Raw genomic sequence first — 11,672 nt, 5'->3', positions numbered from 1 at the left:
TCCTCCTGTACTTTTCCTGTATGTCAAAAGAAAAAAAAAAGACCTGAGACCTGAATGGTGCTGTAATTTTTCTTCCCTTTCTGTTGTTACTATCACATTTCATACATTAGTGGAGCATAGTTTTCATCCAGTACTTCTACTGATTTCCAACAAGAGTCACGGATACTTGAGATTTGCCTCATGGGTTAAGCAGTAAACACTAAACAGAATGCAACTCCAAAAAGGCATAAAAAGCCATTTGCTCAACTTAAGTACTTCTTTACATATACCATGACTAACTCAGAAACCTCTTTACATAGCATCCTCCAATATTTTTGTGCTCTTTGATGAAAATATTGCCAATGGGCAATGAGCACAAGAAACGGGATATCATCCAAAGAAACACATGCTGAAGTTTTTTTCATTCACAGTTTAAACTCTAAATAACAAGCTAAGAATATACAACGGCATCACTTAACTACGCTCAATACATCCAATATTCCGGAAGGGGGAACTAGAAAGTAGGAACCCCTCAACAACTCTTCCGTTTCACTTGAATAGATCCATCTGTTGTCATGACTCATGAACACGCTGCAGCTGTGTTGGAGAAAGTTTTAACAGAACTCTGCCACATTTTACATTCCAGGTGTGTAGAAGATACTGAGATCAATTCCTCAGCAGCCCTCTGTACTAACAACTTTCATCCATCCACCAGTATTTTTCTTCGGGTCATCACTTAGACTCAGATCTGTATCTTCACTTTTGAAGGTTTGGATGACAGTTTTTGCTCCCATCAGAATGAGCCTCTCTATCATGAACAACTGGTAGTTATTCTCTATCACAGGATCCACTATCCAACTGTAGTTTGATGAATATGCCGTTTTGTACCTGCAAATTGCAAACAACAAAATAACAATTACATTATATTCTTTTCTAATAATGAAGGCAGTAAGACATTGCATTAGGCACACTCTTCATCATTTACAAAAAGAAAATATTATATAAAAAAATACACACACATATACAGTGATTAACTCCGCCTATGAGTGTCGCGTATGCGGCATTCACTTGTGAGTGTCGCGTATGCGGCATTCACTGCCGGTCCCAAGCCCGGATAAAGGAGGAGGGTGCGGTAGGTTGGTGGCGGCCAGCATTAAAACTAAGCCACATATCATGACATGAATCGACATATACAGTGATTAGTTTGACGTCCCTTTTATGACACCATTTAGTTTGATTGTTTATACACAAAAAGTGCTTGTACAAGACATCTTCACTGAAAGCGTGTGTAACATTTCCCAAAAGAATTTCATACGCATCTCCTTTTCTATACCTCTTGTACTAACCCCATCCCTCCAAACAAGGATGTGAGGCAGGCCAAGAAATTTTGCATAGAAGAAAAGTTACTCCATTACGTCATTTAGAAGTGGTACGGAGTACCAAATTAAATATTTAAATCTCCAGAACCGAAACTTCCATTAAGAGTGGCCAAGTATTCCACTATCACAAAAATAAAGAATAACATTGGGTTTCAGTCTTTTACTCCTATGTTACTCGGGTATACTTGTGTCGAACATGGGTACATGTTCAAGTGTTGAAGTGCCCATGTCGGAAAAGGGTACTTGGTGAATTGCACAACAGCACTACTTGTAATTACACACGGTCATGCTACGCAAACACAAAACCCCTTTCTTCAACAAACAGATCAAAGAGTTAAAAGTAACGGCAAGGGAAACAGACACTAGCCCTTCCATTGAAAGGATCGGCTTCACAGAAAGAGGTAGGAGTCCTACCAAATTTGCAAAGATCCCATTGCTTCCATAATTTTCAATGGAAATCCTCAACTGAGGAGGGATAACATATATTTTCAGCTTACTATCCTTGTCCATTTACCATCTTTCCCTCTATCCCCTCCCTCCCAAATCCCCTTTCCTTCATCGGGTTAGTGTTACCCAATTCTCTAATCACCACACGAACCGGAAAGACAAACTATAAATGAAAATGGTACGTTTTTGGTCTAATTTAGCAAATTATGTACCAAATTGCAAACTTGTGCCCAATTTCATACTAGCAAAACAGGCAACAGTGCGTCAGAGTGTCAGACACCTAGGCTATCAAAATAAACCATATGCACAAAGTAGATGCAGACAAGATAATAAAAAAAGTCCGGTTGGATAGAGCTCCACAAGTTCATTGCATAATCTGTTTGCAAAGTTACATAAGAATAACAGAATGAAAGGTGGGCAGCCCAGTTACCTAATACGTAGTACCATTTAGTACGCAATACGATGGGTTATCGAATTGTAATACGTATTAGGGTTTTTTATAATACGATTTTGAGAGCATATTACCAAATATCATAATACAATTCCTGTTATTCCGGAACATAATACAAAATATAAAGACAAAAGGAACAATAATATTAATCCTATAGTAAGAAAAGGTTTTAAAAAAAAACCCTTCCTTTCGATATTTGTTAAGGATTCCTGTTGTCAACCTTTAACCACAATTAGTCAACCACATTTACTCTTCGGTCTGGCGAAGAAGACTGACAATCAATCCAAATCGCTTAATGGATCGAATTAGCTCGAGATCGTACTCTGATTAGTACGAACCGGTCTAAATCGGAATTCGAACACGCAGGGATCGTATTAGGTAACCCTCCGTGGGCTTAGGGAAACCATGATGGTTTAGTACTCTGCCAAATTTGCAAATTGTATTCAGCAAGTAAACTAGTCTTCTTCTCACATTTGGAGAATAGAAGTGTCAAGTGACACACACACACACGCACAGAGAGACAACGTGGTGTGAACACGTCTATTGATATATACTACTGTATATAGTCAATCTATTATACCAGAGGTCAATCTATTATACTGTATATAGTCATTATGTTTCTAATCCACATAAGATACACAATGTATCTGTTGGAGAAAGCTAGAGAAATGGAATACCTGACCCCAAGGGGTGAAAAAAATCCAGGTTTCCCTTCATTTGATGCAATGAAAAGGGTTCGTCCTGGTGAGATCCATTTTGCAATTCTTTGAAGAATGCATTCCGGCCTTGTATCCCTCTCAACATGAGGATGCCGGCTCCTCAAAACACCAAATCTATCTTTCCTTGTTTTTAAAATATCACCTCGACGGACATGAATAGCATCATAGTCACCAAGCATTGCTTTTACCTGCACATTTGACATGACAATTAGTTATGGTAATGTTGAACAATTTTTCAGTTTTCCCACAAGTGATAAGTGACAAGGGCAGTGATTGCATAAACCCAAAGTCAACGGATAACTCAAATAATCTTTCATTTTACATTATAGAATATAGACATAGCACAATATAATGGAGCCGAATTATAATACATGCATTCAAATTTTGGCGTTTATCAAGGTCACCCTATTTATAAAATCAAACATGCATTACAATCATTTGGTGTGGACTTGCAGAGCATAAGGGTGCATTCTATTCACCTGATTTTTACTTTCTTTTCTAAACTTATCTTATCTGAATTTATTAGAACTAATCAAAATTTATTTTGGTTATAAATTGTACTTGTGTACCCTTATCTGGACTTATTTTTTTGGAAATAAATAGAAATAAGGTGAAAAGAACATAGCTTAAATGACCTACTCCGTATAATCAAATTATTTTCCCCATTCGTTTTAATAGGACAGTAGGCAGTTATTTCAGGCACTCCAAGAAAAGGGGAAAAAAGTTATTTGATGGAGACACATCTGAGTATCTGACAAAACAATTATAATTTCTTGTTTGAGGCAACCAAATATTCACGAGTCAACGTTCAAAACTAAGAGTAACTTGAATCTAAGTACCTAACTTGAATCTAAGTACCTAACTTGAAATCAAGGTATAAGAGACCAAAAGAGGTGATTGCATTGATAATATACGGTAAAGTATGCATTTTATATAAGCCACAATACTGCTTGTCAATTTCTTTCCTTACACGCTTTGTATCTCTCTCTTTATATCCCCAAGTGCTTTTGTGTTTGTGTCGTAGGAAATTGTCCAAATACTTGGAAATGAGGCTATGTTTGTCAAAATCGGATATGCGGTACTGGTACATCATTGGTGCAGCAGAATTGAGGCGTCTCTTAACAAGAGTTGGACACAGGTTGCTCATGGCAAACTTTTTATTCCCATGCTGGTCTACGGCCCTATGTAACTTGGGAAGATAGTTGCGAGGGTCATAGGCACATACGACAATGCAAGTGTTAATGAAGTAGCCTTCAAGTCACAACTAATCTCTCAGTAAGAATTAGCCGTGACTCATGGGCTAAGCTATGTGTAGTTTGCATGAACATCATCAATGAACAACACGTTAAAATGCAAAGTCCATGTAGACACGACCTAATCACCACGTGAAAGTATTTAGCGCAGGCGCGCAGCAGTCTACTCTGTACCCAATAGATGGAGCTCAACATCGGAGATGGAACACAGCACAAGCAATAGAAGACGAGCCTTTGCATGGCTGTCAGTGGCTTACACTCCGTGGACATGGTCGGTGGCCTGTCTGGTGGCCTAGTTGTGCAGTTTTTAGCCGATCTTTTAAGAAATATAGGACATCAAACTCTTCCTATTAACTCGACATATAGGTAAAAATTGTTTTGGACATTGTTGAGGATTAAAGAATTCAATAACCCAACTTTGGATCATCAATGCCATCAATTACAAGCATTAATTGACCGGGTTCTTCTTCCTTCTCTCATTAACTAAATGAATTTGTTTAATTTTTTTTATCCTTATTTTATTATTTTTGTCACGAGTGAACATTATGTGATGAACCGCCCAAGGGGATGGTACCAATGGGATTGACCTTAATAGTTCTATTAGGGGTAGCATGGAGGAGAAGCCAATAATTAGTTAGAAGGAAAGGGAAAGAAAATCGGAATTTGTATGAGTAAGGGAGAGTAGAGAGAGGAAATCAGGAAGAAAATTGAGAAGACAGGTTGTTTTCTTTTAGTTTGTTAGATTTGGGAGAGAACCAAGGCTCTCGGATGCTTGATATTTCATCTTGATTCAAGTTTATCAATCAAAATCATCAACTTCTTTCCTTAATCTCATTATCAGTTTCCCTAAGAAAACACAATGAATTCAAACCCCTACCGACTCATAACACATCTAGACTCCGAACTAACTATCACTGATACCACTAGTTCAACAAATTTCAAGAGCTTGGAAATTCCCCTTTGCGGCTTCGCCCTTCTTCACTGAAATATGGAACTATACGCAACATACAAAACCAAACTGTGAGGCTTCAAGCACTTTGTTCTCTCACTTCATGGCCTATCGCAAAATGTTCCTAAGCAAACCTACTTAAAGATGAATTACTACCTCCTAAATCTGTACTGGTCAGACAGACATTATTCTTACATGATTCAAATAGCTCTATACTACAATGAAACTCAGACTTCACTCTATTTTAAGTGACTTCTCCAACCTTTAAAAGAGGATACAAAAATCTCCCACTTTTTGACATAGCAATCAGCCAATCACTATAAAGTACAAATGCTTGAAATTCAGCATATTTCAGTCCACAATATCTGACAACATAAAATGTGCTCCAAATCAATTAAACAACACTATCAAGATCTTATCATAACCGTAGATAGCCAGCAACAAATGAGCAACTAAACAATATCCATATTGCATACCTTATCTGCAGCATCTCTAAATTTCTTGGCTGCCATTGATGGAAGAAAAGTATATGGCAACATAACAGCACTATGGTTTAATCTATCCTTGCATTCCACAAACCTGCATTCTTCCAGGAAACAATATTGACACAATTAAAATCCTAGCTGCCACTAAAAAGTAAACAGAGGAAAATAACATAGAAAGAGAAAACAAGAAGAATCCTTAGATTACAGGCAAACCACATCACACAAGAAGTCAGCAACTATAGAATATTCTACATAAGAACAATACAGAATTTAACTCTTGTGATTATTATTTACCATGCTAGAGGGCTCGCGGTTCGATTTATAAGCAAGCGGTTTGAATATTGAGGATTCTCCTTAAGTTCAACTCGACTAACTCCTTGAACGTGAGCCACACCTCTGGCACCCAGTTTCATACCAGTTGATAATACCTGGTGCCATGTTTCTGAGTTGTCTAGAATCACAGGTATCTTCTTGGATATAAGGTCCAAGTCATACAAAGAATCCATTGCACAGGAGGTAGCCATCCACCTAGAAGACATCGCAAATGGATTTAGATTTGCATCAAGCAAGATTGGTTGCAGTTAGCACCACACCCTTTTCCTGTTGGCTGCAAAACAAAGGTCTGCCTTTCCAGGCAAGCGAGGATCTCAGAGCTAAACGTACAGAACCACTGAGTTCTGCAAGTAGTTCATGAAAAATCATGCTATCTGAAGCCAGCTAAGACAAAAACTTACCCCTCATCTGAACTTGCTTGACTCGATTGATTCAATATCCCTTTCTTATTGTGGATTGGGTTAATACACATTCGAGCAGGCATCACAAAAGTCCTGCAGCAGAAAATATACAGGAATATGGTATCAGAATAAATGTCTGCCACTAAATATCTGCCAATATTTTGATATCATATCCCACAAGGAGAAAGAAAAGGTGACTAGAGTTGCAGGTGACAAAAGAAGCTAGAACTTTCAATCACATTGATTTTCCTCCATTTGAAAAAGCAAAGGGCCGGATAAATTAGAACAGAAAGCAATAAGCAAGATAGTTTGCAGAGACTAGTGACACAAGCTGAAGTACCATCAGATCATGGAAAATTTACGATATAGTGACACTAGGAGCACACCAGAAAAAATGTAATAAACATATGCATGCATGCAACCAATATGATGAATTAAAAATGATACAGTTATGCAACATTACAAAAAATATTATTTGTAAATTCTTTTCTTATTATAATGTGTCAACAGTCAGTTACTGCTATTTAGGGATGTCAATGAGCTGATATGGCCGTGAACAACTCGTGAACAAACGTGGTCAAACTCGGTTAAAGCTCGTTCATTATTAACAAACGAGTCTGAACAAAAGTTTGAAGTTCGTTTAATAAATGATAGTAGCTCAAACAACTTGATGCTCGGCTCGTCTAGGCTCGCGAACAGCTCGTTCATGTTCGTTTATAAGCTTATCCGTGTTCGTTTATAAACTCGTTTAAAGTTCATTAAGCTCGAATTTAAAATTAAAACTAAGTTGCAATTATTTTATTAGACTTCGATTTTTAATTTTTTTAATTTTTACGAGATTATAAAATAGTATTAGTAAGTTGCAAGGAATCCAAACAAACCCCTCATCAAGTTTACCTATGCTCGTAGAAGAGGACAAAAATAAGCAACAGCATTAAGATGCATTTAGACAAATAACTAAAGTAATTATAGGGGGGAAAAGGGTACTCTAGTATTTTCTGTAATCAGTTTGTTATGGGTTGGGATCCCAAGAGGAATCTGTTAGATTTCTGTTAGAGTCTGTCTTTAAAAGGGGGGAAGAATAGAAGAATAATCATTCAGAAAATTGTAGTGAGATATTATTCTCTTGGAGAGCTTCCTTCCTCTCGAAAGAAGGTGAGTTGTATTATTTGATTATTCTGATCATTAATACATCATATCTGGTTACTGCTCTATTTCCACTTGCTTTTCTCTGTTTTTTTCTCTGGGATTGTATTAATTCTTAGCATAAGTATACTATGCAAAAAATTTATTTGAATTGGTTATTTTTAAATTTTTTAAAATGATATTACGTTTATCAATATGTTCGTTTAAATTTGATCTTGCTCGTTTATCAAGGCTCGTTTGTGAAAAACTCGTTTATATTCATATAGCGCGGCCCGGCTCGAGCTTGAATTTAAATGAGCTACTCGTGAGCTAAGCTCGAACAATGAAAAACTTAAACGAGCCAAGCTCGAACAGGGGAAATGAAAGCTCCGTTAAGCTCGAACTCGAGGTCGAAAATTTCTTATCAAGCTTAGCTCGAACAGTCAAATAATACTTGACTCGGCTCATTGACATCTCTACTGCTATTAGACATACATCATGTCTAATTGCAATATTTATTGTGTATCAATGAAAGATATATTTAATAAGATAATTTTGTTTTACCACCTGGCCCAATCAAAAAATTGTTTTTTACCAACTAAAAAACTAAAACAAGTATTTTACCGCCTAAAAGAAATCAAAACTTGTTTTTTACCACCTAAAAACAGAAATATAGATGAAACTGTCATGTGAGTCCCACTAATTTTTTACCCTCCCTTTGCGATTTTCTTTAACTCCTTACCCTCTTCTATTTACTGCCATTGAATTTTGTCAATTTTGTGAATTGAAGGGAGGAAAAATTATGTGAAATAATGGAAGAGAAGGAAGCAGAGGAAGAGACGGTAGTTAATACATGAAATCGTGGAAGATCGAAAAGAAAATATCGGAAATGTTACTGTTATTGTGACCCCCTATATACGGTTTTATCTATTTTTCCATTTTCGGGTGGTAAAAAAATAAGGTTTAGCATTTTTTTAGGTGGTAAAATACAAATTTTAGTTTTTTAGGTGGTAAAAAATAATTTTTTGATTTTTTTAGGGGGTAAAAAATAATTTTTCCTATTTAATAATAGTAGTTTCTTAATGATTTTATGTTATTTTCAGTATTTGAATGTTTCAGAAATCAACAAAGTTACAGGTTCAGGATCTCAAATACACTAATGCCTTAACCTGCATGAGAAACTAACGCCTTATAAATAGGCGCTATTCATGAAAAATGATGGCCCAATAACAAATATTGGAAATTTTCCCAATCACGAAGAGTGGGGCAAGAGCACTGCCCGTATTTATGCTTTAGCCTCAGCTTTTTTTTTTTTTTTTTTTTTTTGCTATCTAATTGTTATTCCAATATTTATTACTCCCTCCATTCCTAAAAGATTGCCCAAATGGTTTTATTCACTTTATTAAGAGCATCAATTGTAGAGGTAACTCTTATTTCCCCCTCTTAGTATCTCACCTCATCCACCTCATCGTCACTCTTAATAAGAGTTAGCTACCAAAAAATACAAGAAATAAACTAACTCTTATACATTAACTCTTAGATAACTTTATCATATTTTTTATTTTATTTTTGTAACAAAAATGCCAAAAGGCAAACATAATTACCAATCAATATTCCACCTCACCCTTCTTAATTTTTAAGAGCTAACTCTTATTTAGAGGATGTCACAATCAACCTCTAAATAAGAGTGGGCTAAGAGATACCCAATTTTTTTTAAGAGTTAGCTCTAAAAGTTTCTCTCTCCCTAATAGTGGGCTAAGAGTCCCTTAGTATTGATGCTATAAGAACCGCGTATACTCAAAAGTAAATGTGTAGGTAGATTTGTCTTTTAGTTAGATTAAATAATAGTGTGCGAGGAGAAACAAGTGGGGACCACATAGTATGGGGCAAACAAACAGGGACATCCATTTATGGTAAATGGGTCAATCTTTTAGGGACGGAGGGAGTATTCGGTGTTTGGGTTAGCATTGTTCACTATTCATTAACCAAATCATGACATCAGAAAGGTATTACAATACACCTACGAACTTGAACAGAACAAACAATCTTAGAAAGAGACTCACAATATCTAAACAGCTTAGAAAGTGACTTTGTAGAAGCCTTCCCTGAGTTCATAAAATTAGAGAAATTAAACTACAGCTGCCAGGCTGCCGCTCTCATAACAAAATTGCACGTAATAGTTTGCAGTGACCCAAAATAATTGACATAATCTCTTATGCTAGCTTTAAGTACTTGATTTCTCCAAACAAAACCACATAAAAGATGTAAGAAGTTCAATTCACACAACAACGACCAATGTTCAAGGTTCAAAAGCCATATTTCTTAGGGAATTATACCCCAATTAACTTCTCCTTGTTCTGGCCAAGAGCCAAATTACTAGTTTGCATCAAGAAACAATTGAAACAGTATTTTAATTTTTCTTTTTTGGTTCATAAGGCGGCGTAAAACGGTGAGAACTTATGTTACTTCGACACTTTGGTTGACGGTGGTGTCGGGTGTCAGCTCATCCGATCCTTCGACACGACATGACACCCAAATATATAATATATAGTGTCTTGTATAAAATTTATTACGTCTAGAGGGTAAGAGGAGTGTCGGATCCTCTGATCCCTTGTCGGCACGACACCCAAATAAGAGTCTGAGCAACATAGGCGAGAAGCAAAGTCTTCATACAACTCCTAGAGCCTTTACCAGCTAACCTAGAAGGAATCTACAGAGTTACATCATTGATCTTCTATTATTTAACAATGTGAATTCACGCGAACCAAAAAAAAAAAAAAAAGGTATATAGTTTCTGATGCTTGAAGCTAACCCCATTAACCAAAACATGCGAAATCCCGATATAATCAATGTTCAGACCCCAAGTAATTCAACAAAAACACCCGAATAGCCCAATTAGCATTGCATCAAGCCATCAACCCCCTCATGTTACTTACTTAAAGACTTCCGCGAAATGAAAATAGAAAATTTATAACAATTGCACAAAAGCACACTAATCTGGCAATCACAATTAAAAAAAAAAACACACAGCCAAAGCCAGATATTAGCAAAACACAGGAAAATAATCAGATCCTAACAATTCAAACAAATAAAAGAGATCATGCATTTGATTCAGAGAAACCAAAAAATACACCAAGAATACTCAAACCCCAGATCAAAAAAAATCAAACAAAAGCCCAAAAAAATATACCTTTGAAGAAACAAGGCTTCTTCAAGGGCACATCGAAGGCTAGATTCCTGATGACCAAGACCAGCACAAGTGTCGCAGTGTTTACCAGGGCAATCAACTCTGTGACCCCAATACAAGAACTTCTGGGTATCATCAATGGAGATTGTTCTTGGTTTATTGATGACATGGAGGTTGATTTTAGGGGAGGAAAGATAAAACCCAGTTGTGGAAATAAAAGAAGAGAATAGGAATAAGAATGCAATGCCTGTTATTGAAATTGCGAGGAACAAGATCGATTTAGAGAGGTGTGATTTTGGTTGATTTTTCAGGTTTCTCATTTTGGGAGTTTTTGCTGGGAAAGACGAGCAGAGTTGAGTACTTGAGTACTTGAGTGTGTTACTTGTTACGTGTGAGACCGACACGAACTATGTGAATGATCCAAGGGCGGGAATGAGAATCGATCACATCGGGATGGAAGCTCTAACCAACTGAGTTATTCATTACTCTTAATTACTCCCTCCGTCCCATAATATAGTGCCCGTTTGACCAAAATCACGGTTATTAAGGTAAAGTATAACATTGATAATAAAAACAATAATTATTTGTTCTTTCAAGATAAAGTACATGTTAGTTGGCTTTTATGGAGAGAGAAATTAAAGATTAAAGGTGTGTACATAATAAATAGGTCTAAAAAAGACAAAAATCAAGCACATGGGTTGAATAAAAGTCAAAAAATACAATTTTCAAAGTAAAAATTAATGGTTTAAAATAGAAATAGGCACATCATTTAGGGACACCATTTTAGGAAAACAGGCACTATATTATGGGACGGAGGGAGTACTAAATAGTGTGATAAGGAAGCAATTGTGATTCGGCCTGTATACCCGTTTCTCCAGCTCTAAAGGACTAGAGGTTGTTCACCGTCTTCTTAGTTAGACGATGACTTTCTTTAGTGACGAGTATGACTTGATAACAGTATTAC

The 11,672-nt window shown here is 36.4% G+C and overlaps 1 protein-coding gene across 1 annotated transcript; it reads right to left on the bottom strand.

Moving 5' to 3' along the window:
* Positions 1-215: 215 nt before the first annotated feature.
* Positions 216-11,081, bottom strand: LOC110778079 (uncharacterized). The gene is made up of 6 exons (XM_021982638.2): positions 10,712-11,081; positions 6,397-6,489; positions 5,957-6,190; positions 5,654-5,756; positions 2,934-3,163; positions 216-867 (listed from the first exon to the last, which is right to left on the bottom strand). The coding sequence occupies exons 1-6, from the start codon at positions 11,026-11,028 to the stop codon at positions 654-656; spliced, it is 1,191 nt and encodes a 396-aa protein (XP_021838330.2). The 5' UTR covers positions 11,029-11,081; the 3' UTR covers positions 216-653.
* Between the last annotated feature and the right edge of the window lie 591 nt (positions 11,082-11,672).

This window comes from Spinacia oleracea, chromosome 1 (genome assembly GCF_020520425.1).
Source record: "Spinacia oleracea cultivar Varoflay chromosome 1, BTI_SOV_V1, whole genome shotgun sequence".
Taxonomy (NCBI): domain Eukaryota; kingdom Viridiplantae; phylum Streptophyta; class Magnoliopsida; order Caryophyllales; family Amaranthaceae; genus Spinacia; species Spinacia oleracea.
Note: the sequence above shows the minus strand (reverse complement) of the source record. Positions and strands in the feature narration are given on the sequence as shown.

Bases quoted from the DNA above. Each gene is read 5' to 3' on its own strand.
- LOC110778079 (XM_021982638.2), bottom strand. From the start codon at position 11,028: ATGAGAAACCTGAAAAATCAACCAAAATCACACCTCTCTAAATCGATC. The intron at 5,757-5,956 runs GTAAATAATAAT...GGAAGAATGCAG, and splicing joins ACCGCGAGCCCTCTAGCATG to GTTTGTGGAATGCAAGGATA. The intron at 3,164-5,653 runs GTATGCAATATG...TCAAATGTGCAG, and splicing joins TTAGAGATGCTGCAGATAAG to GTAAAAGCAATGCTTGGTGA.